At 39.6% G+C, this 26,054-nt stretch overlaps 1 protein-coding gene across 1 annotated transcript in view; it reads left to right on the top strand.

Moving 5' to 3' along the window:
• The window catches only part of LAMA3 (laminin subunit alpha 3), a 119,265-nt gene that overhangs the window by 1,070 nt on the left and 92,141 nt on the right, over nt 1–26,054 (top strand). Inside the window, exons 2-7 of the mRNA XM_037381515.1 lie at nt 4,410–4,562; nt 15,256–15,373; nt 15,904–16,022; nt 17,549–17,719; nt 20,783–20,880; nt 22,342–22,457. Of these exons, the coding sequence (XP_037237412.1) occupies nt 4,410–4,562; nt 15,256–15,373; nt 15,904–16,022; nt 17,549–17,719; nt 20,783–20,880; nt 22,342–22,457 (775 nt within the window). The remainder of the gene's footprint in view (nt 1–4,409; nt 4,563–15,255; nt 15,374–15,903; nt 16,023–17,548; nt 17,720–20,782; nt 20,881–22,341; nt 22,458–26,054) is intronic.

Below are 26,054 nucleotides of genomic sequence, written 5' to 3'. Positions count from 1 at the left end.
CATTAGAGGGTATGGAAGGAGTAACAGATGCACCGAGCTCTGTGATGTACTGCAGTGGGTGTTCAGTATCTGTTTGATCAGAACTTCGTCAAAGGGGGGGACTTTCCTAAAGCCTCAGACCTTCCAAAGTTATTTCATTTGTATTCTCTCTTGGTGGGAGGAGAAGAGAGCCAGAATGAAGCTGCAATTTGAAAGGGATTTCAAAAGCTTGCAGTCTGCTTCCTGACTTCAGGCAGTACAGAAGGAAGGCAAGTAAGTTTTTAGCCTCTTGGAGGAAGGGTTAGAGTTTCAAAGTCTTATGAGATGTTTGTATGTTTTAATGGTGGCATAACTCTTAATATCTGGGTTCAGAAGAGATTGCAATGGATAAGAGAGGTTTTTCTTACCATTTTGTAATGGGGACAGATGTTCAAGAGAGGGAAAGAGGTCTGAGAAGGTACCGCATACTCCTTGTCATGAGCCAGAAGTGAGCCTGCAGCATCACGCAGCCTGCCCTCACAGTTCATTAGGCAGCCACAGCCAGCAGCGTGCTTTGCTCTGAACTTCTCTCTGCCATGCCTCCCCATGAAGTTTCAGTTTACCTTACATTTGTGCAGTGCCCTCTGTCATAAAAATCTCGAAGTGCTTTGGAGATGCTTACAGGCAGAGTAACGGACAGTTTTACTAATAGGAAGACTGAGTCACGCAGGGGGTATTCCTCTTGTTAAATATTTGCCTCACAGGTCCTAGGTCAGAGGGCAGTTGTGGTTCATGCCTGATTTGAGTTCCGAGAAGGACTACTGATAGCTCAGCCCTGGCACAAGGAAGCGTGTTGTGCCTTTTATAGCATTTGTGTAAGCACAGATACAGCAGCGTCTCTCTCCAGTTTTAACAAAGCCCCGTTGAGATACATAACATGAATACTTCTGTGGTTTACCAGTAGCTGTTGTGTTTCAAGAAGAGTTGAAAAGCCTTTCAAAAGTCCAGGGAAATCCCACCACAGAAAATGCGATAGCAGCACAATGTACATGTTATCAAGCTACTCCACCTCACAAATTCAAAGACACTATAAATAACAGAATCTCTCCTTTCGTGGAAGATTGGAGAGAAGTGCGTTAAATTCTTGCAGAAGCTGAACTTACATGGAATGATTTAAAATCAGCGTAAGTATTCACATGTTGTTTCTTAAGAGTGTGAGGGAAGGTTGTGCAGCTTTTATGTAAAGTGATAGGTGTAATAGCCACCTTGTCAGGCCAGTTCAAGTTAAAGAAATGCCATGCACTCAAGACTCTCACTTTTGGGGTCTCTACAAGGCTGGATTGCAGCTATTGCTCTATGAATTAGGGAAACTGGAAAGAAGGTGCGGAGGGTGATCGTCATTCTGTCTGACAAAAGGAACAGACAGCTCTGTTGCCAGTGCTACCCCAAGCACTGAAAATAAGGCAAAGAGAGGAAAGCAGCACCCGTTTCATTTCCACTGCTTTGTCATTGGCCTCTCTTTTTCAGCTTGTCATTTGGTGATGTGTCTTTCAATGAAGCTTGTAGTACCTGGCAAATCCAGAAGGAGCATTTGGAGGTTGTTTAAAGTTCTTCTGCAAGGTGATGGGTGGGGCAGTTCCTTCGTGGGTGGCTCAACTGCAGCTCTTAAGGCAATGCTGGACATACACTGTGGAAAGCTGTATGTTTCCCTTATTTAACACACTGGCAAGTGGGGCAATGACTTAGTAAGAACAGTATTGAGTGAAGAGATGCATGGCAGCATAAAATATTTCAGCGACTGGTAGATAAATGGTGTGCTTCATTTTGTCTGCCAATCTGCTCTTAGTGATGTGCAGGTGTGAACTAAATTTTAACAGTATACCTGCCCTGCTCTGCCAGTGGGCGCAGAACTGCTAGGTGTTAAAAAGCAAACAAATCCTTCATTGTTGTCATTCCTATAACTTACAGGTGAGACATTTTCATCCCTGAGTGTCTCCAGTCCACACTGGTGTATTTCAGCGAACTTATTCGCGTAGTTCAGTTTTCTCCTTCACTCAGGAGAACCAGAGGAAAGGAGGGTAACAAGGTCACCAGCAAATGCACACCTGCCTGCCTGATGAACTGCAGCCAAAATCAAGTCTCCGAGGCCAAGTCTGCTGGAATGGAGATGTATCCTGTAGCAGAAAGGCTGAGCGTGGTGTGCCTGAGATACTGCCAGTGGGAAACTGGGAAGGCTGCTCTGTCCAATAATTTATTTTCTTTCATTTTTTGTTTTGCTGCCTTGTTGGCAGGGTTGCTGGAATGTACTTTAACTGAAACTCCAGATGTTGCAATGAAATTCTTTGAATTACGTGCTCAAGAAGGAAAAATATGGTATCTTGAGTTCAGATCAAGTACTCTGTTACACTGAAATCGCATAGGTGTGTGTAAATGTAACACGTTTAATACTCAGTTCTGCTGCTGCAGCTTTTCTTTGAGGCTGTTTCCAGATCGGAGCTGGAAATGCTATAGCAGCAACTCTGTATTTCCAGTCTGATCATTGTTGACATGAATTTAGATCTAAAGACCATGTTTCATGCACATCATAAAACTATTTGGGGAATAGTTACACATATGTACTGTTGTAACATATTTATGTCAGAACTCCAAGTATGCATTTGTCAGGAAAGATGTTCTGATGCGGTGGTAACTGCAGTTGCTGGTGCATGGATTGAATTTTCAGTGTATTGATTTTGGAGATAGTGACACAATGTGCTTTGTTGTCACTGCAGAAACTGGCAATGTTGCCTGTAGCTAGCATAGGCTGATGTGGCTGCTGCAGAAAACCGTATCTGAACTTAGTTAGTGTCCTGGCATATTGTAGTTTGTACAAAAATCAGCCAAACCATCTTCTCTAAGAGAGCTGGAGGAGAATCATGTTATAACATGATCCCAGATGTAGTTAACCAGCCTATGTATGTGATGATTTAGTAAGTCTCTAAACAGTTCTTTGCATTCTTAAGAGTTAACCCTCAGCCAGATTGACACCTTCAGTGCTGAATCAGAACAGCTAATGGTAGCCATGTCTTCTGGAAAGAACATCATATTCTGGTCTTTCTAGAAAAGCAGGGTGAGGATGGAGCCATCGCTACATGCAGATACTGAAATAATTTCTACTGATGCAGAAATATTCAGTGAACATCTATGTTTTGTATTTGAAGGACACAAGATGGTGTATTTGTATCACATGAGAATGATGGAGTAGTTTCCAGTCCATTAGTAACTATAGCAGATGTTAAACAAATTCTGCTAGAGATAAACATCTTAAATTCACCAAGCTTGCAAGATTGCACCCAGCAAGAATGGGAGAGTCCTAATGTTATTCCTCTGTTAAAAGTGGACAAGTATGATTGCTCCAGTTACTTTACACTGGTTAGTCTGGCAGCAGTGACAAACAATATAACCATTAAGGGGGGTTATTCAATGAAAATGGCATGTTTCTGCTGGGGTTCTACAAAGATCTAAGCCTGGCACAGTTTAGCATTTTCGTTGATCATCACCACCCGGTGACTGGGTAAGAAGTGAAAGGGACACTATAAAGGTCCCTTAATAACTAATGACAATGCTTCAACACTAATATTAGTGGACTGTAAAAATGCAGTTTCTTGAAGATAGTAATGCTGCTTTTGGGGCAAGCCAAGATGCCAAGTTAAGACACAATTAAGTTTCCTAAAGTTTATGCATCATTATTGTACAGAAGAGTACAGAGAGCTTTAGAAACTATTAAAGAGAGATTATCGGGGCATCTCCAGAGTGTGGCTTTAGTTGTGGACTAGGAATTGGGTGGTAACTTCTGCAAATGAAAATACAATGGGATTCTTTAAAGGGAAACCTAGAGGGAACAGTCTGTAGAATCCACTGCATTTTCCATGAGTACATATTGTTCAGAAGTCTCCGATTCACCATGTATTGTAATAGCAGGAAAAAAATGAAAGCAGTATTTTAAAATTGTAACACCAAGCATAAAGGCAAGTAACAGAGTATTTTTAATGGTTTTATTAATACCAGGCTATGTGCATATGTGGATATTTCACAGTCTTTTAGGAGAATTGAGGATTATTTGTTTGTTGATCTTAATTCAGTTTTAAGAATCTTTGTTTCATTAATTTCCTGCAGACACAATATAGGTAATTTCACCAAAGTATCAATACATTCATTAATAAAGAAAGACTGACTTACTGCAGTTTCCTTAAGGAGGTTTCTGAAATTTTGATTTGTAACAAATTTAGTGTGTTTCAGGGTATAAGTGTGTAATTTAATCACCAGGGGAATAATATACATTAAAAATTACACTATATAAGGAGAGAAACAAAATTAAACCCAATTTTTGATCAGCACTCTAGTTCAGAATCTCAGGTAACATGCTGTTAAGATTTCAGCTGAGACTGCCTTTTTAATATATTGTGTTTCAGGGACAGTTTTGTGATTATTGCAATGCTGCTGATCCCAGTAAAGCTCACCCGGTAACCAATGCAATTGATGGCACAGAGCGCTGGTGGCAAAGTCCTCCTCTTTCTATGGGCTTGAAGTACAACGAGGTCAATGTTACTTTAGAGCTGGGACAGGTAAGTGCATGAGCTATTGAATGAGATTTGATAATTTCTTGCATTTATTTTTTGCAGGCTTTGCAGTTGAGAGAGGTGTTTGAACAGATGATTTTAACTTCCAGCGTCACAGCTTGTCTGGTTTATGTCCTGTACTTTTTACAAAGTTAACTTCATTAAAGTTGTTGTTTTCCTTCAGGAATTTTGATGATGTGGGTTCTTGCCATTGGCGTCACACAGATTTAATGCCTGTGCTTTCTTGTACAGACACTAACTCGTTAACGTGAGGTTACAGGGGGGACCGCTCAGTTGAAACTGGGGCTCTAGCTTCCATTTCATATTATCCTTTTCTGTGGCCACAGGGAGAGATAGAGATTTCATGATCTCTTACCACACACACGTTTTGAGAATAATGTTTGGAGTCTGCTTTTGCCTTAGGGGTCCTTCTGGTTTCTCTATCATCCAGCAAGATCTTAAAGATAGACAGAAAGATACTGATGACATGGTCTAAAAGGGAAGGGACAGCAAAACCAGCGTAATATGAATTAGTAATATGACAGTAACATGAACACCCATATTTCCTCTACAGGCGATGGGCAAATAGCTGACAGTACAGCCTCTGTATCTGTATTTAAGTCATAGGGATGGATTCTCAGCTGCTGTAATTGGGCACTGATCCAGTGAAATTAGTTACGCTCTGCAAGTTCACACCAGCTGTAAATATGTGACTATAAATATATGTTGGGGGCTGCAAAATATACATATGCATATATATTTTGGACAGTGGTAACTGTTTTTTGACTGATTTAAATAGCACAGGATTTTCTGAATAGGCATTCAATTTAGTGGACAGTAAGAGGAGGAATGACAAAGGAAAAATGTTTCTTTTGAGGCTTATCTGCCATTTTATTGGGGATTCAGGTGCAAATTATTTTACATCTTCTGTTATGTGCGCTTTTAATGCTCCTGTCCCTCACATGACTGGAATGGCGCTCATTTTGAGGATATCTTCTTTCAGTGTTTACTTTGGTACCAGTTGGAAAGCGACTCTGGACTCTCTCAGGGAATCCCAAGACAAAAGGTCAAAATGACTTCAGGTCTTGTGATCAGGAAGGAATCATTTTAGTTGGTGGATGGTTGAGGGTTTAGTGAGATTAATGTGATTATTTTTTTTATTATTATTTTTTACTTCATGAACATTATCTCAGATCTGCATTCAGCTAGTTAAACCTTAATCTCAGGATTTATTTGAGCTTGAGATTCACTTTTGACATTTTGCGTAGTACTCTCACACCCCAGATTCATGATACTAATAATGAAGAAGAAAATTAAATACTATGACAGTTACTGTGCCTGCTCAAGGAAACAGGTAAACACTGAGACCCCAATGCACCTTACCTTATTTCAGTGTCCTAAAAATTAAGAGCTTAGCGTGTGTTAGTTATGCAGACTTTCTCAGCAGTTGACAGAGACAGAAGTTTTCAGAGTGCAATTCTCCCTCCAGTGAGCTGAAATGAAGGTTTTGGTTTTTAAGGAAAAATAAATGTTCTTGAAGTTAGATGTGTACCTAAATACCTTGCAGAACTACAGGCTATAATACTGAAAACATAGTAGGGATGTAGTTTTTCTCACTGAGTAGTTGTCCTTTATTTTGACACAAGGCATCTTTTTCTGCAAACAAAATATAGAATGTTTTTGCATGTGCAAAACACGACAAAGAGTAAGGTACATAAGTGTGCAGGGAAGCAATGGATGAGTTGTAAGTTGGTCATCAAATATTCACAATTAGAGGAAGCAGAACTCAGTGCAATGTCAAAAGCTTTTAATTTACAGTGTTCCTGCGATTATATCTTTACGACTGAGGACGGAGTCCCAGTGGAGCCTTTTGCCATGGTCTGATGACAATACTTAATTGAATAGTTGCACCATGGTGGAAGTTTGAGTGCACACTGCCACAGAGTTGGAACAGAACACGCACCTGCTGCTGCTTCTCTTTCATAAGGCTAGGGGTGATTTTGATGTCAGAATCCTTTCAGGATGTTAAGTCTTTCTGCTAGAAAAAAAGCTCTTTTTGCTGTATTTGTAATATGAGAAAAAGCAAAAAACCTTAAAGCAAAAGCCCTGCTTTACTTCTCTTTCTGACTTTCTGTACTATAGTTACATTTCTAATCAATCACAGTCCTTCTGAATAATAATTATAATGTTGATCCCTGAGGCAGTCTCTCCATCCTGTTAACATACTGTGGCTATTCCTAACTTGTTTAAAATACTTGGATCAAATGAAGTCTCATTTATTCCTTTAATTGGTCCTGATTTTCCCAGCGTGGTTTTCAACATATTTTAAACTTCTGAATCCAGAATGTCTGTCTGAAGTTCATTGCCCTTCCCCTGACTCTTTAGATTGCCTAATTTTAGCAGGTGTGCCCTCATCTTTGGCTTGCTAAATGCTCAGCAGATATTACAGTAATACTCCCCCAGGTATTTTCCTGAACTCTGCCTTCAAAAGGAGATGAAGGTTAAGGATAGTGTGATATGAAAAAGAAATGTCTAACTGTTGTACGTAAAAAAGCATAGTCAACAAATTTTATTGTTGCTTTTAGTTACACATGATTTTTTTTTTAAACTGTGTTTTTATGGCAATAATATAGTGCTGAAACACTGAGGCTCAGTGAAGTCTTGTGCACTAAAATGTTGAGTAGTTTTTATGTAGTGATACTATTAGTCACTGTTGTAAACTAAAGGCACACAGTGGAATGTAATGTCCAAATTAGTAATTTTGTTAGGGAGGGAGGGAAACAACCATAAATTTAAGATAAGTGGTATGGCCTGTGGATGACTTTATGCTTTTATGTTATCTGCCAATTAAAGCATGTAAATATTCTGTAAAAAAGCCTCACAGTTTGGTAGGTCTTCTGAATTGCTTTTATATGGTAGGTATTGCTTATGGGATTAATTTTTTTTATTTGGTAGCAGTCCTCTATGTCCATAGCTTTACAAACAACATTGTTGTTGAGAACATTAACCAGTTTTGGCTAATTATTACGAAAAACATTTGTTCTTAACTTACAAAAGATTGACATAATTTCTTAAAATGTGTCTGAAGTTACAGTTACTTTATATTTTACAGAAAAAGTTAAATTATCCTGTAGGCCCTTCTCCCGTAGGGAGATACTATCAAGGTGATGGGAGATTTATCATAAGCTGCATTGAACTGGGCTTCCAAGACTAGTCATTGCATTCATTGTGCTTGACTACTGAAGACTTTATATTACCAATGACCTTGAAATTAGACCCAGCTCTGGGGTGGAATTGCATAATCTCAATAATAACACTGAGAAGCCCTACGAATTAGGGCACAAGAACCACGCGTAGAGCTTCTGCACTCCTGCAGAACTGCCTCCAGCAGTGAGACAGCCTTTCCCCTGGAACCCCTGCACAGCTCTGCCCCCGCAGCAGCCCCAACCCCTGCTTGGCTTCACACTGTGGAGAACAGGGTCTTTTAGGCCTGGGGAAGGTACAACATTGTCCCTGCAGTACCCAAAAAAGGGGATCCTAACAGCACAATCTTGCGTTACTTTGTATTAGAGAACTCTGGTTCTGAGTATTTCAGTTTTTGCAGGAAACTTGATTTGGGATCACACCACAAATCATGCCACCAAAAAAAAAAGAAGTCAGTTGATTTTTGGCTCATACCACAGTAAGGTGAATCTACTTGTGAACTCTAGATTAACACAACTTCAGCTGATCAAGTAGCAGCTGCCTTATAGGAGTTTCTAGAAGTTGTTACCAGGTAATCACACTCCATTTATTTCTCAGTCACACCACGAGCAGCTCTTTCTGAGCTGAGCTGCTAGCCTTTGTCAAGGAAATATTTTAAATACATCCTTTCATGCTCATACATTATTCTTTAAGATGTAGTCAATGTATTAAAGCTTTAATTAAAAGTAAAAGTTTTAATTAAAGACCTTTTGAATGGCTTAGCATTTTTTCTGATGTTTGCGTCATTTGCTTTAAAATGTGTTTTTGATGTTAATTTGGTATTTTCCTCAAAATATACAGAAAAAACCTTGCAAGTCTTACTCTCCTTTGCTTTGCTGGCTCTGTCTTTCTCTGGTTCTTCTTCTGCATCCTTTTAGGAAGGTCTTTGTGCCCACTCATCGATCTTGCTTCCTTCCAATGTCTGTGCTTATGCCTTTTCCACCTTCCTTCCCATGCTCGTTCCTGCACATTACTTTCATTTTTCGATATGTTCTCCTAAACACCTCACTTTGCACTCGGTATAGTAAAAGCAGAATCTCTGCTGATAGCCTCCAACCCTTTGCACTTCCTTGTGTTTCCTTCCAGCGCTGACAGTACTGCTGTGTTCTTTTTCCTTCGGGCTGCAACGCTCATAAGGGGACATCTCTCTCTTGGGCAGCTGAGGTCTGAATCGTACAAACTTTTTCCCATATGAATAGCTTCAGTGTTCTGTGAAGAAATAGGCCATATGTAAGAGATAATTATGAGCACTGAGCTGGTCTTTGTCCAAATCCCAGTGGAAAAGTGGCTGCATGAGAAATTTTAGGATAATAACTGACAATCATTGATGTATTTGCCTTCAGCTTTAAAAAAAAAAAAATAAAATCAAGGACTGATTGAATCTTGATAATGGACTACCTTCCTTCCAGAATACTGCCTGTGAAGTGTGGAGAGCATCTCCCTTCTGGTCCTGCCCATTGACTGATAGAGAAAAGACTGAACGCCTCCAGATGTGTCAATGAGGCATATTCACAGGCACTGACTTAACTAAATACAGTTTTTAGCATCAGTAGGTAGTTGTATTCATATCCTTTGTTCATTTAACTTGTATGGTACTAACTGAACGATGTTGGAAGTCCTGTGCTTATTCCTGGCTTCTGCACTGCAGTCTGTGAAGCTGGCATGCAAGGAATGACTCTGGCACGCTGTGCAGTGGGAGCCTCTCCCGTCACTGTTGATGCGTTGTTAGTGTTGCTGTGTATACCTGTACGCAGTTAAACTGGATGGAATACATGCAGTGTTCTCAGATACTACCCACATGGGATTTTCCCCTGTACCTCTGCTATAGCTACTTTTCCAGGTACCCAGAAGAGTAATTGGCAAATGCCAGAAAGGCTGGATCAGCTCTCTCTGGTTGGCATTTTTTAATATTACAGTTTCATCTGCAAAATACTGTTAGGAGTGTTTTAAGTCTTTGGATCTGCAAGGCTGCCTCAGGTCCTGCTGAGATGCTATTGAAGAAAGAGGGTGCTGACTTCTTTGCGACCTCAATAAATCAAAGCCTTTAATTTTAACCAAAGTACATGGGATTTTTATTTCATTGAAATAGATTGTTACTTTTATGGTTTAGTCTTTGATAAAAAACAATGCTCAAGACCTTAAGGCTTCATGACATTAAGAAGCTAATGGGCACGCACATGCCAACACTGTGCAATCCATTGCATTAAGGTGTGTTCTGGAGCTGGTGCCAAGCTCAGTTCACACTTCCTTCAATCCCTTTGCTTCAACCCACATCTGAGAATTTTAGTTTATGTACTGAATGGTCATCAGATTTCTGCCTCTTTCTCACTTTCTTTGCTAACATGTTAATCAAGTAGAGAAAGTTTGCATGTCTGCTAATGCTGGGCAACCTTTGCAGAGGTCCTTCAGTGCAGAGACTTCACTGTCTTCTGCGTAATGTACAGTGCCTTGCCACAGTGTCATTATTCAAGAAAATGTCAGAAGCCTAGAAGAACTGTCATATGTGGAGGGAATTTTTGATGGTGCAGATATATCTGCAAGTACAATGCTGGAAACAGCTGTTGTCTGTACTTCTGCAATTCAGATTACATGAAGGAGGATTCTTGTGGTACCTTTTTGAACACATCTATAGAGATCTATAGAATGCCTCGGATAGATAGTCTGCCTGACTTTAGTTGTGTTCTTGTTATTGCCACACTCCGGGACTTTTTATTCTTCAGGAGCAAAAAAGGGAGAACAATCCTTTCGTACCTACAAGGGTAGCACACAGCATGGTGGTTGTTTGCAACAGTGTGTGTTTTTCTGTTGTCCTGGTTTATGCGCAGCACTTAATTGTCATTTCAGTGTTTTAGTATTCAGTTTTGAATTTATGGTGGTAGGAATGCAGCAAAATATGTTATACTTCTGTATATGCATATCTAACTTTCTTCTTTTTGCTTATGTATTTTAGGATTCAAAGAAATCTTGTAAATTCCTCCATATAAAAATTGCTTAAACTTCTAAGGAGAAAATATAGAAAATATTTTAAAGTAGTCTTATTGCAATTTTTAGATTTCTCATGAGGATGCAATGGGTCATAGGAAGTTTTCTTTCTGTTGGGTTAAAATAAGTAGTGTGCGGGCCATTAGATATCATGAATATTGTATCATCATCAATAATGGTACAATGTGATTCTCAATCAATTTAAATGAATTCTGTTAATACAATCTTAAATTCGCCTGTAAGGGCTTCTATAGAAATGTTTCTGTCTTTGTAGTGTAATATTGGTAATTTCTAGCTCTGTATTACAGTTTCCATTTTTAGATGAGAAAGACAATTTGCTGATTCTGCTGGATGATTTTAAAAATCTTTATCTTATTTTTTGTGAATCTTCCAGGCCACTTCTTACAAGAATATTTCAAATCTGAACAAGCTTGAGTGAACAGGAAAAAGTCACGTCAATAAGAAACTGGTTAAATTCCAGCTGTTGACAATCCATCAGGTTTGATCCATGCTGCTAGATTGCAGCAGGGTATGGGGTGAGGACATTTACAGGAGTACATCCTCTTTCACGTCTGCATTTCCAGAGTGGATTGGTTTAATTGCTGGAAACAAAATGCTGTTTCTACTTGTAAACTTATTTCTTTATTCATGTAAGGGAATGGTCAGAATCTTGATTAAGCCATATTTAAGATTTTTTTATTGATTTTTTTTTTTACTATTATAGAATTGCACCAAAAGAACAGTTATTTTTAATGCTTACTTACATTTTTAACACTCCTTTTGAAATATTTTTTTTAATGAAAGGAACTTGACTTAAAAGCAGCCAAATAAATATTTTTTTCCAAAAATGAAGAAACTCCCTTTTTTTTCAAAACTGAAGAAGAAAAACACTGCTTTGAGTTTATTATGCCTTTTTTTCAGGCTAGGTCTTACTTCTGTCAATGCAATGGGATCAAGATTTAAATTAGTCAAATGCCAGCTTAGAAGATGTGATTAAAATTGCTTTTAATGATTGCTTTTCTAGGTCTTATGTCAGCAAGGTTACTCTTTTATCTTTAGTTCAGATTTATTTGCGAAGCCAAGGATTATTTTTCTTCTGTTGTTCCCTCATCAGATCTGGAGACAGATGGTTCATCAGCCTGGTCAGTATTCAGTCATAGTGGAAATCTGGATTTTCAGGTGGTATTCAGCATCCTTGATCCAGGTCAAAACCAAATAAATCATTGGCACCCAAATGAAGCCAGAAACAGAACAGATGAATAGATGATAGGATTAGTGACTAAGTTTTGGTGAGGTATTGTTATTAACTAACACTAATTTATTTTTATCAAGACCTATCCCTTTCCCCTTTCTGAATGTGACTGTACAAACCTGAGAAGTATTTCAAACTACGAGATGTAAGGAGAGCTGCATGTGAATTGAAGCTTTTCATATGCAGCAGTAGTTCAAAGTTGCCATGCATTTTTTTCTTCCATTTTGTGGTTTGAGTGGAAGCATGCAATGTGTGGTGCTGGGGAGACAGTTCTTTAAGCGTTGGCAGACTTGCAGAGTTCCTGATATAATACACATATTGGACAGTACTTCAGCTTCACGTGCATTGAGTAGTCATAGGCTTAAACAAATTCCACAGCTGCATAGCCAACGTGGCATACAGGTGTTTGATGGGTGCCACATGCTGATTCAGCTGTGTTACTATGGTGTGCTCTCATTTTGGCCACTTTTTTCTTTAGATGCTTATGAAAGGTTATAGTCCAGGGTGACACTGGTGTGTAAGTGAGCTTGTCTCATATTTCTTCAGCACTGTGGAAATGGAATTCACTGCTACTATTTTGCTCACACTTATGAGAAGGTATCACCTGTTGCGATAGATGAGACGAGACTGGCTGTGTCAGCACTTTGAGTAGCATCTGAGTAAAAGAATATAATAACTGTATGACAAGCTGAAGCAGGTGTCATCTGCTTTTTTGGGGAGTAGATATAAGTCATTGTAATGATTCCACAACGTGACTACAAGCAGTGGTGCCCTGGAGAAGGCAAGGCCTTTTCTATATGCTTCTTTTGTTTTCTCTTGAGCTTTCTAAACAGTTTGGCTTGATTAACTCTGTATCAGCCAACACACAGTGTTATCCACGCTTGTTAACATGCAAGTAAGGATGGGACTCCCAAAGGCCCTAAAACACAGGCTATTGCCTGCCCAGTGCAAACCTGAACAGGACAATACCCCTTGAGAGATTCAGCTGGCCAAAAGCAAGGACATGAAGCACTATTTTTTTAGGAATTTCAGAACTGTTGTGCTTTCCTGGGAGGATACCAGTCTTTGCACTGAATGGCCATACCGGATGACATGGAACACCTGTATGGCCAATATCCCTACTCTGAAACTTGCCAGTCAAGTAGCGGGAGTTACTTAGGCAAAGAGTATCAGAAACTCAGTAAGGGCAACTCTTGCCCCAGTCCCCAAAATATTCACCTATTTCTGACAATCAGTGTAAAGACTTTCCGTTAGTAATTTAAAGGCATTACTCCACCTGTGCAGTCATTGTGCATAGTTGTGGGTTCTGTCATGGTTCTGTCAACAGAATGGCTGCCACTACTTTGCTTGATACTGTTGTCTAGTTAGTCAGTTTCCACATGTAGATACTGTCTGGCTATTTAGATACCTAATTTAGTATCACAGGAGGTGAAGTTGGTGGTTGTTGTGCTGTGTTAAGCGAGCAGGATAAATTCCAACACTAACATGAAAGGAGTTTTTTTCCCCAATTTTTTCTCCGCTGACCTAGGTAACCAACATTCAGCAAATCAACAGTTTCTGAAATATGTTTTAAGGTACAACGACACTTGCTGCAGCGATGACTTGGTGTGTATAGAACAAGCAGTTGCCCTGGGTAGTTGTACATACTGCACTAAATGAATGCCCGATGAAAAAGCTTCATTTTTTTTCTTCTGGGATGTGAGGTATTATCATGAGAGCATGCTCCATGAAGTGCCTGAACTCCTCCAGTTTCTCTGTGAGAAGGGTTTACTTTCTTATGTGAATATTTTTGATATCTGAAATGGATGTGTGAAGATTGAGGCTGCTTGTAGGTGTATGATTGCAATGTGCATGTAGCCATGGGATAGGCATGTGCAGTACTGGTTAGGGACAAATATTTCTAGGTATCTGCTCCACTGTGTTGTTCACCATTTGAATCTGGCTCTTGGTGGCCCCAGCTGGCAGCTGAATGGGCCAGTCATGGCAACAGTTGCAGTTCCCAGTTTGTGGTTGGGAGCTTGTATGCACTTGTGGTTTGGAGTCTAATAACCTGTGCAAAGTATTAGCTTCAGTGTTACAGCATTTGTGATGTTTGGGCAAAGATAAACTACGTGGGTGTATTTGATGTGAGGGCTCTGGCAGCAGTTACTTGACAGAGCGGGGACTGTAACTCACTGCCATCCCCATCAAAGTGAGAATATCTTGCAAGCAGATGATTCTGGGTTGAAGTTGTTGAGTGGGAAATTCTAGTGCAGGTTCACTTGAATATTGACTGTACTTCAGTATTGGATCACTTTTATTGCCAGTTTATATCCATGTTGTGGTTGTTTAAACTCTAAATGACCCTTAGAATCAATCTGTGTTCAGTCTTTTGTGTGGAGGTAATTTTACTATCTGATTTTTATGACTATGGGCTATCCCAAGAGGCTTACAGTAAGATTTCCTTTCTTGTCAAATCCTTTTTTTGCTGTAGTGTTTGGGAGCTTTCTGTCTCTGTGGTCTATTGCTGTGACACATAATGAGCACCTAAAGAAGCCAGATGGGACTCTTGGCCTTGGGAACCTTGAGCTGATGAAGCTCTTTGAGCTGTTTCAGACGATGAATGAGCTACAGTCATAAGCATCTTTCCTGTGTTATTTGATATCCACAAAACTCTGGTGTGGCTTGCTTCTGCCACTTGAGAAGTCTGTTAAGTGGCAAAATTATCTAGAAATATTCTTAAAGTGAGGGAACAGATGGCTATAGAATACTGTCAAATGCAACCAGAGGATTCCCAGTGTAAATGGTGTGTGCGTTTTCTCTTACATCACTGTGATTTTCCTTGACTACAAGAACAATTATGTGATTGGAATGCAACACAAATGTATGAGGATGCTGCAAAAGTATCTTAGTTCAATGATGTGTTGAGATGCTGACTTTTCAAAGTTAATACCCGTAACCCACCCAAGCAATTAGTCATGTGCAAAACAGAGCTGTTCTGAAATGTAAGAGATGGCATTTAACACATCCCTCTTGCAGCTTCCTTAATATGTTGGAGCACGTTGCCAGGTAAGATAGCCAGCTGAGAATCTGGCCTATTATTTTAATGGGAATGAAACTGCAGAGGATAATCTTCTCACTTTACACCAAAGAAAAGGTGTTTATTGGCATTAGTTTTGGTATTGCAGTACTTTACTAGAGTTCAAAAAGTTCCTGATAAGATCTATGTATTTCTTTTACCAGCTCTTCCATGTTGCCTATATTCTTATCAAGTTTGCAAATTCTCCTCGTCCGGATCTCTGGATCTTAGAAAGATCAGTGGATTTTGGAAGAACTTACACTCCCTGGCAATATTTTGCTCGTGAGTATCAATTTTGTGTCACTTCTCTTTGGTGGACAGGTTTCTTTAACCTTTCACCTAGTAGCAGCAAAATCAGACTGTGGGGCTCACTGAAGATTTCAACTGCAGTGAAGACAGTGAATGTTGAATACATTTCTCTTGTCTTAGCTATCCACAATAAATTAGTTGCAAGAGTGTAACTAAAAATGAGTAAGATATTTTGAAAGTATAATTCAATACATAAATATTTTTGAGTCTGTTGGAAATTTTTGATTTGTTTGTCTTGGGTTTTGGGTATGTCAGAACTACAGTGTCCTTCATCCCATGGAACCCCCAAGTTCCTTGCAGAAATCAAAGTGAAATATAAATGCAAAACCTTGGGGTACGTCCATAGCGCTTTTTTGTGATGGTATGATAAATATTGTGCCATGTCTTGTCAGTCACAGGGGAGAATTGACCTGGAAGCACAGGGGATACTTCTTTGTTAGTTTAAATTTGAACAGTAATGTTTATTTTCGCATATAAAAATGATTTTGTTCTTACTTGACTAGACTCCAAAGCAGATTGCTTGGAACGCTTTGGAAAGGAAGCTAATCTTCCAGTGAGGAGGGATAGCGATGTCCTTTGCACCACAGAGTATTCTCGCATTCTGCCTCTTGAAAATGGAGAGGTAAGTGCTTTTAGAAGTAATGTGTAATGCTGGAAGCAAGCAGCATTGGTTTCAGAAATTTGCTGTTTCAATAAAAACCTAGAACTGGAAGTAATTTTTCAGCTATGACTGCTTGAACCTACATTAGTAAGTCCATAACCAAGCACTTAAGTTGCTTGTGAGATTTTTGGAGGGTGAGGCTCCTCCTAACTTTTACCCTTTGGGGGTGAGGGCTGCTCAGAGCCAACTGTGTTGATTTTTATCATAATTTAGGTACCTCACTTCAACCATATGCATTTGAAGCTGTTGACCGCATTTTCTGAACACTTCCAATGTATATAGCAGAGCTTACTGCATCAGAATTGCTCATGGGATTAAAGGCTGTAGAAACCACTCAAGAATAAGTAGCTATTTAAGAAAAGAATATATAAAATGCTACATGTTTGTAATATAATACATGTGTTTTGAAAATGTTGCTTTGATTTTAGCCATTATTACTTGCTAGGCAGAAGCGTGGCTTGTGTTATCTGTATGAATGTTAAACTCCTGGCTATGCTGGTGGTTCTGCTGACATTCTCCTTTTACACCTGATGTGGTTAGAATTGAGATCTGAACTCCTCAAGAGTTATCCAGAGTTTTGAGCATATGGATCTGGAGCTGTAGTTTCGTATTAAAGTAGAGTTTGGTTTATTAACATATCTGTAAAATTTTACTAATAAAATGTTGTAAAGAATAATTCCCATGAAAGAACACTGCTGGTGCCATCACCTATTATGTTCCTAAAGGAATTCTGCTGCTATCAGAGCTGTCACCATTCCCTTATGTGCTTTGGATTATAGCAGCCATTTGAAAATAGAAATCTATTATCTGGTCAGTTATAAATAAATGAAATTCTCATACTCAGTCCTGTATACACACGCTGGATTGTTAATAGAGATTCATGAATGCTAAGCTACTGGCATCTGTTTCTTTAAAAAAAATTAAAAAAAATTACTGGAGCCCCTGTTTTGAAAGCCAGATAAACCTGCTTTCATGTGAGGGGATTTTCTAAAGCAACACTGTGTACTTTCTTCCATTAATATGCTCCCAGGCACTGGACGTGGTAACAATAATATTTTCCAGGAATGTTTGTGCCTTAACCCAAAAATAAATGTGCTTTGGGAAAGAGCCAAGACCTGATGTTTTTACTCAGGCAAAGCTCCCATTGACACTATCAACTGTTAATATAACTACTTGCAACTATTCCTGTTATTTTTTTAATATTAAAAAATGTACATTTTGTGTGTTATACCTACTGTTTTCAAAACAGATAGAAGCACTTTTGTTTCCCAATGTGCCATATGAGTAATGAGAATTCAGGAGGGTCCAAGACTAACAACACTATTTTTCCTGATGTCCTGGCTTCAGTATGAAATGTGTAGTTGTTACTGCAAACATGCTTAGAAACAGTAGCAAGTTTTTGGTTTCTCTTATTAGTTTTGCTCTGTGTTGCTACTGACACTTGCAGTTGAAATATTTTAACAAAAATGTGCTTACTTCTTTGTTAGATTGTAGTATCTTTGGTAAATGGTCGCCCAGGAGCAAAAAACTTCACTTACTCCCCTAGTCTTCGAGAATTCACAAAAGCAACAAATATCCGCCTTCATTTTCTCAGAACTAATACGCTTCTTGGACACTTGATATCAAAAGCTCAACGAGACCCCACTGTAACCCGTAGAGTAAGTACTGTTTTTGCTGAGATATACTCAACAATCTTACTCAGCGTGTTAAGAGACCAAAAAAAGTGATCTAGATGTTTTCCCTTTGCAACGTACTAACAATTGAAACTTAGTGACCCACCTTTAAATTTGCATATTTTCTCCAGGTTTGTTTGAGACAAGAACTTAATTGGGTCAGCGTAGAGGGCAAGTAAAGATTAATAATTTTGTAATAGACAGTCTTCTTTCCCTGTTTTCAAATACGGAAGGAAGTTGGGTGCCTCATAGGGAGCTATAAGGAGCCAAAGCGGAAATCTTCTAAACTATCTTACACAGAACTGAGGAACTGAATATCCTCAGCTTTATTTGACACTACTTTCCCTTATTTACTCAAAGAAAGATTTTCAGGAAACAGCACCTGAATTTCTGAAGGAACAGAAATCAAAGGGCATACTTAAAAGTTACTGTCTTACCACAAATTGTTTGAGATGCCTAGGTGGTTTCAGTGGATTTTGGGCTATTCAGGAGCTTAGAAGCCAAAGTCCCACTCCCATTCAGTGGGGGAATGTAAGGAAATACAGCTCCCTCAAGGGAACACTGCATAGAAATTCATATACTTAGAGAGATTGCAGACTTCATATTGTATTGTTATTTTTAACCTTTTCAGTTAAAATGAAGATTCAGTAACAATTGGAGGAAACCCTGGGGTGAGGCACCACACAAATGTTTATGAGGGTTTCAGCATTGAAAAACATAAAATTATTCCAGTTACTTGATAGCACTCCTATTAAGTACCTTTATTGTCTTATGTAAATTTTAAGATGTTGCTCACAGGCAGATGTAAAAGCAGTATTTAGTTTTCTTGGCAAGCAGCACAGATTTAATGTAAGAATCTTCTGATGTTATCATAGCCATGGGATGTAGGCTAAATGAATGAAATGTCCAGTGTTTTATTAAACTGTTAAAAGATAGCGCAAGTTTTTATTGTGGAGACCTTCAAAGTCTAGGAAATAGTTAATATTCTTAAGGAAAATCTTTGTGTTAAACTTCCTACAGAAACAGATGAAAACCAGACCAGTTCTGTTCTACTGTCCAAGTAACTGCCTGGCTTCTCCTGTTAATGGTTTAAGTTCACAACACACTAAATCATATCAAGTATATTTTATGTCTACACTGTGGCAGTTTGGCCTGTTAATTGTTTTGGCCTATTAATTGTTTTGGCCTATTGCTAATTGCTGTTTTGACTTATTACTGAGCAGTGACAGTACAGCTGCTGTTGGTACTAAGCATGGCTCTGCAAAGCTCTATGAAACCATAGACCAGGTTGTGAAGACTCTTACACCTAAAACTACTGTTAAATATGTTGGCAAGAGTCACAGTGATAATTTCTAGCTGTGCCGACAACACTGGAAGCTTTTACTTTTAAGTTTTACTTACAGTATGAAAATGATATGCACAGTTGGAAATGAACGTGTATATCTGAATAGAGAAGGCAAAAAACATTTCCTCGTCTGTATATCCCACCTACTGTTCTTCACCTGCCTAGAGCAAAGAGAGCTAGTTGGAAAAGCTCTCTGCCTTGGGGAAGCATCTTGTCTGTGCCGGCCAGCTCCACCTACGTAAAAGGAGAGAGTGTATATGCAACTGAAATTAATCACAGAATGGTTGTTGAGGTTGGAAGGGACCTCTGGAGGTCCTTAGGTCCAACTCCCACTGCTCAGGCAGGGCTACCTAAAGCCAGTCGGCCAAGACAATGTCCAGGCAGCTTTTGAGTATCTCCGAGGAGGGCGACTCCATAACCTCCCTGGGCAATCTGTGTCAGTGCTCAGCCACCCTCCCAGTGAAAAAGTGTTTCCTAATGTTCAGAGGGAACCTCCTGCCTTTCAGTTGATGCCAGTTGTCTCTGGTCCTGTCACTGGGCACCACTGACAAGAGTGCAGCTCCGCCCTCTCAACACCCTCCCTTCAAGTGTTTATACACATTGATAAGTTCTCCCCTGAGCCTTCTTTTCTCCAGGCTGAACAGTCCCAGCTCTCTCAGCCTTTCCTCATAGGAGAGATGCTTCAGTCCATTCATCATCTTTGTGGGCCTTTGTTGAACTCTCCCCAGTATGTTCATGTTTCTCTTGTACTGGAGAGCCCAGAACTGAACACAGCACTCCAGGTGTGGCCTCACCAGTGCTGAGTAGAGGGGAAAGATTGCCATCGGATGAGTCCTACCACCTACATACCACCTAGAAGGGATGTATTGTGAATGGATTGAGCACAGGACATATATCTGCAGGATGTTCTGACCATTTTTCTCTTCATCCTCCAGTGGCATTAAATATCCCTCTTTAATTTTTCTGGGGCTGCGTAGAGACCAAAGTTTACAGCCATCCCTTTGTTCTGCCTGGTGCTCTAAGTGAGACGAGGAAACAACTGAACTACAAAAATATATGCAGAAGTTACTATTGCTATGTATACAGTAATTATATTTTCATTGAGTTGAACCAATTAAATTTTATCTTCTGTTGCCTGGGTGCCTGCAAGGCATGTGGATGAGATACAGAGTGGTTCAGTTTTGGGTCAGAATTTCAAATCCAGCTTCAGTCATGAGTGATTTTGACCAGGCTGGTGATTTCCATCTTTTTCTAGTGTTAGTGATCATGTCTGACTGAATGGGGAGACTGCACTGCCCAAACCAACATGTCCTGTTTGTTGACCAGACCACAGTCTCACAAATTGATGCTTTGACTGTACTTTACATCTCCATCCTCAACCTGGCTTTGAACAAGCTTTGGGCTTGGGTACTGGCAGCTGCGTAGCTGCTGGGGAATTGAGAACTAGAGCGATATGCCTTTGGTGCGAGCTGCACAACCCTGTTACTATCAGGCACCCCATGGGTATTGGCTGTGATTTGCTGGTACTCATACTGAGACACAGGCATCAACAGAGTTTTGACCATTGGCTGCCTGACTTTGACCCTTTGTAAAGTCATGTCTTTAAAATTCTGATAAGCAAGATTTAACAATCTGATGTTGATATTTCTGACATAATACAAGTAAGTAAAGACCTATACATACTTATTTTGCTTGTTCCGTAGTATTACTACAGTATAAAGGACATCAGTATTGGTGGTCGATGTGTTTGCCATGGTCATGCTGAAGTATGTAATGCAAAGAGAGGTGAAAACCAATACCAGTAAGTAAGCTGAATGTAACATTAATTTAATAAGAGGAAAACAATACATGCATGTTTTCAAAAGACCTTTTTTATTATAAAATTTTATAGTATTACAGGGATTTTTCATTATGTTTAAAAAAACATAGAATCTGCTAATGATTGACAAGAAAACATTTCAAGAGATATTGTATGTGAAATATAATAATAATAAAGTCTTTACTTAGATTTTTTAATTTTTAATTGAAATAAGAGTTTGGCAGATGGAATAATTTCTTAGAAACTCGAGTCTTTTTGGAAAACATGGGTTGATATCACCTTCCCACAGCAGGAATTAGAAGCCCATCTCAAGAACAAAGTGAACTTCCTGGAGATACTGGCCATTATAACTGAGCTCAGCCAAGATCCAATGACTTTTGATCATTACTAGAAAAAATAAAAACAAACCTGAACTAACTGTTTCTTTTCCCTGTTAAGTTTGTGATTTCCATATTGATTTCACAAGGAGTTAGATCAGGGTCCTTGGCTTATCTGCTATAAGGAAGTGACTGTGAGTAATTAGGCTGTCTAAAATGTATTTTAAAAGCCTGGTTTTAAACCAGCTGTTGCTCTTATCCACAGTGGCATTGAAGCAAACTTTTATCAGGACAATGCAATATTTTCAGTTGTGGTCTAATGAGAGTAAGTGGGGAGATGGGTGGTTCCTTTCCAGATGTCTATGCTAGAGAAAATTACAGAATGTGTGAAATCTACAGGAATAGGATGGTTATATTAAAAAAAAAAAAAAAAGTTATTGCCCCTTGGTTATTAGACTATACAAATAAGAGAGGAACATTGGAAAAGGCCTCTCCAGTCTCAAGGTCTTTTTCTTCCTGGGATTCAGTTACTATGCATGATAGTAAGACATAGCCCATAATGAAAGCTTGCCCTTCAGTAGGGTATTCAGCTAAATAAAAAAAATGAACTACATTTTCTTGATGAATAGTGTGCACTATTTTAAAAATAATAAGATAAAGTTATGATCTTGGTTTATTAAAAACACGAATAAAATTATTGTAAACAAAGCAAAATGAAAAAGTTATGAAGGCATGCATATAAAGGTGATAAATATTTTGATTTACTGTACATCAACAAGCTTGAGCCTTGGAATGAAACTAAATTAGGATACATCCTAAACTGTTATCTATCATCTTGATTTAATATTCTAGAATAAAGTTTCATAATCCAGTCTATTGAATCCAATTATAAATGTTCTCTATAAGTAATCTGTGCTAATAAACTCACAATCACATGATTAAAGTAATCAACCATGAAGAATTTTAGGAAAGTTCCAAAATGTTATAGTATTACTATTTGACCTCTTTACGTGTGAGCTTAGGTCCTGTCCTTTTCACGCTAGGTGTATGTCTTGGACTGTAATAAAATTAAGAAAAAAACCTTTAAATCCAGCTTCAGTAGAATAAGAGACTTTCATTTCCTTAGGTTTCAGTGCAAATGTCAGCATAACACTTGTGGGGAAACCTGTGATCACTGCTGCCCTGGATATAATCAGAAACAGTGGCAACCTGCAACAGCTGGGAGCACAAACATATGTGAACGTGAGTAGCCTAAAAGATGCTAGGTTAAAAGGGACATTGACAAGAGGGTGGGAGTTAGCCATAGCACACGTGTCCATGGAACGTAACTAGCACACTACATGTTTTAACACCTTTTTTCTGTACTGAGAAAATTCTTCCCATACAGAAATGAGGAATAGATGATGCAGTGAGTATTATTTATGTTCTTCTCTCATACTAAACAATGAAAATAGTCATTTGTGTGAGAATATTACATGAGGAAGCCTTCTTGTACTGCGTTGAGTCAACATCTGTCCCCAGTCATAGCTGTCTGCTGACAGATTGTGGATCCCCCCAGCAGAGCAGAGGCTATAGGCATCCTGTACAACTTCAGAATTTGCTTTCCCATCACCCAGCCTCTCGGTGCTCAGATTGCAAAGAGATTGCTCAAGGCTGCCACAGCTTACAGGCACTTGAGCTGCCCTCCATTCTGCTGACCATGTGTAAATGGGCACAAAGGTATACCTGATGGGAAGCCCTGGCAATTCCACACTTGCACCCCTTCCTGTGCTTGCAGTTGGAAATTTGGAGTGCTTTAGCCCCACAGACTGAGTAGTCAAGCTGGAGAAATCCACTGACCTTTCCCCCACTTCCACTGTTGTATTAGGTCTGGCTGAGCCCCACAGCAGCCCTCGCGGTGCTGCGCTTGTATGGGTAGCTGGACTGGCGGTGATAACACACCGGTGTTCTGACTAGTGCTGAGCAGTGCTCGCACAGCATCAAGGCTGTCTGTCCAGCCTTCCTCCATCTCCCCCCACCACTAGGCTGGGGGTGGGCAAGATCTTAGGAGGGGACGTCACCGGCACAGCTATCCCAAAGTGACCAACGGGATGTTCCATATCATATGGCATCTGCTCAGATAGAAAAGCTAAGAAAAAGGAGGAGGAAGGGGGGACGTTCATTATTTACAACATTTGTCTTCTGGAGCAATCACTACGTGAACTGAAGCCCTGCTTTCTGGGAAGTAGCCAAACATGGCCTGGTGATGGGAAGTAGAGAATAACATCTTTTGTTTCCTTTGCTTCCACAAATGTGATTTCTGCTATAGCTTCATCAAACTGCCTTTATCTTGACCCATGAGTGCTTTTTCCCCCTTATTTTCTTACCCCCTATTCCACCGAGGAGGGGAGTGATAGAGTGGCTGGGTGGGCACCTGGCATCCAGCCAAGGTCAACCCACCACACCTGTGTTTCATTTTTTTGTTATACAAAATAATGGCATGGACCCTCTTTTGGTGGAGGGGTACATACTGTCACACATGGATGTTTTGCATCCTTCTAGCAAGAAACCAAGAGTGTGGTACAGATATCTGTTGCCATCTCTGTACACATCCTGTTCTGAGCAAATGTGTTGCCAGCCTGCAGCTTTCTTTGTCTGGCCTTATTTATTTTCCTTGTCTGCCTTTCCTGAGAGCAGCATAGCCAGTGGGTACAAACCGTTAACAGGGAAACTTTATTTGAAAGCCAGAGTGATGCACCTATATAATCAGTTTGAGGAATAAAGAGGTGGCTTGTTTAACCAAAACTGCAGTACTAAGAGTGAGTATTGGGGGTGGGGGAGGAAGCTGATTAAAATGTTTGATAGAAGATAAGCATGTTGGGACACAAATTTTGGACAATATTTGAAACCTCATTTAAATTCCCCTCTTTGAAAGGAAAGCATTTTCTGCCAGGAAAGAGATAGACAAAGAGCATAAATAATGTCATGGTTTTAGAAGATCATCTACAAGATTCTGAGCCAAAACAACTTCGCTTCTAACTACCTCTGAAGAAATACCCTTTTTAGTATGGATTGCTCCTAGCAGTTTGAGGTGATTTGTTGAGAGCGTTTGCCAGGTGCAGACCTCTTTTCCTGGCAGCAGGTAGTGAAGGAATTAAAGCAACCTCGTTAAGCTTCCTGGAAGCTTTAACTGAGGTTCCTTGAGAGAAACTGATTGAAAGAGATTGGTGGAAGCTTGTAGGGATAAACCCAACCTTTTGCTTTGAGTTTCCCAGTACTGTATGCGTCAGCAGATGGCCCAGGGTGGTGAGAAGATGCTTGATGAGGTAGAAGGGGGTTCTGTTTCCCTGTGAGAGAAAATGCTATTACTGTAATCAGAGCAAATAATTTCCCACGGCTGTTAGAAGACATACTTGCAAGCTGTAGCTTACAGATGCTTTGGCCCTAGAGGAGAGGAGCTTTTATTTACATCATAAATACTTTCTTTTTCTTTTCTTTTTTTATTAATGTTCTCTTCTTTCCTTTTCTGACTTGGTATCTTGAACCAGCATCTTATATGTGCAATGTTTTATTTTCTTGGAGAGTTATATGCATAAAAAGAACAAAAGATCTTCACAGGCTATCAAACCTGGTCAGGGAACCTAGTCTCAACCTGTCTGGTTCCTGTCAGCAGACCGTAAGGGAACCTGATATCAGGCCAGCACCCCAGCTGTGTTGTTGGTAGTGTCTAGGAAAAGGTTTCCTTGCCCAAAGCTGTTGAGACACAAAGACATAGAGGAGACACAGCAAATGATCCAATTTCCCTTCTCTTGCCTGAATGATTGTGTAGCAAGGCATGGAGAATCAGTTGTCCCTGAGTTGTGCTCCCAGTTATGCCCCATACTTGGAAGAGAGTTTGGAAGGATTATCTCCCATACACTTCCCTTGTTGTAAAGAAAGGGTCAGGACCCTTAGCTTCTGTTTTGAAGTGCTTTCAGGAACCCGTTGATAAGGGTTCCTGATACTTCCAGAGTATCTTATCCCATGGTCAAGATGAAGGGAGGATTTCAGGATTTCCCTAAACATGAAGTCATATCTTTATAAAGTCAAAACTTCAGGAATTTCGTGGGAAGGTTTCCCTGGAGTGCTGGAATATCTATCATTAAAAGCTCACTTAGCACCCAGATGCTTGGGGAAGCCTTTTTTGCTTCCTGCATTCTTTAAAAAAATTTTCCCGTTGTTCCTTTCCAGCGAGGAAAGATGGATCAGATAAAAAAGGACAATAAGGTAACTTTATGGCAAACCCATGGCCCTGTCGTTTGATTTATTCTGTTTGCTTGCTGTTATGGTTGACTTCTACTCAGAATTATGTTATAGTTCTGGAAGATTTCAGTGAAGACAGGCAGAGCTTTGCATGACCAATGGAAGGAGATTAGTTTTAACTAAGATGAGATATACACCTCCATCACCCTTTACTCAAACTGTATTTGCAGGAACTAAAAAAGTGTGGAGCTATTTTTCAGATCCATCCTCTTCTGCAAGCAAAGCATTATTGGGCTGGCTCTAGGATTTATATTGCTAGACCTTTTTTGCCAAAGGTAAAACAGCAAAGGGTTTTGGGGATTTAGGTCTCCCACCTTGATGTAAGGAGGTTGATGAAGCCAGCTGGTGCCTGTATAAGGCCACAAGTGGATATATCAGTGGATGTATCTCAGATGTTTTTGAGAGATGAATTTCCTAAGCTGAGGCATCTGTGAGGCTGATGTGCCTGCAAGCAAAGCCTCATAGATACTTCTCAATCTCTTCTGAGCACTGCAATGTTAACAGCTGTTCGAAGGAGTTAAAAGTGTAGCAGAACGTGTGTGTAGAGATGGATTCAGA

Source organism: Falco rusticolus, chromosome 3, assembly GCF_015220075.1.
Source record: "Falco rusticolus isolate bFalRus1 chromosome 3, bFalRus1.pri, whole genome shotgun sequence".
Lineage (NCBI taxonomy): Eukaryota > Metazoa > Chordata > Aves > Falconiformes > Falconidae > Falco > Falco rusticolus.
The sequence above is the reverse complement of the archived record's forward strand: the minus strand, read 5'-3'. Positions and strand labels throughout refer to the sequence as shown.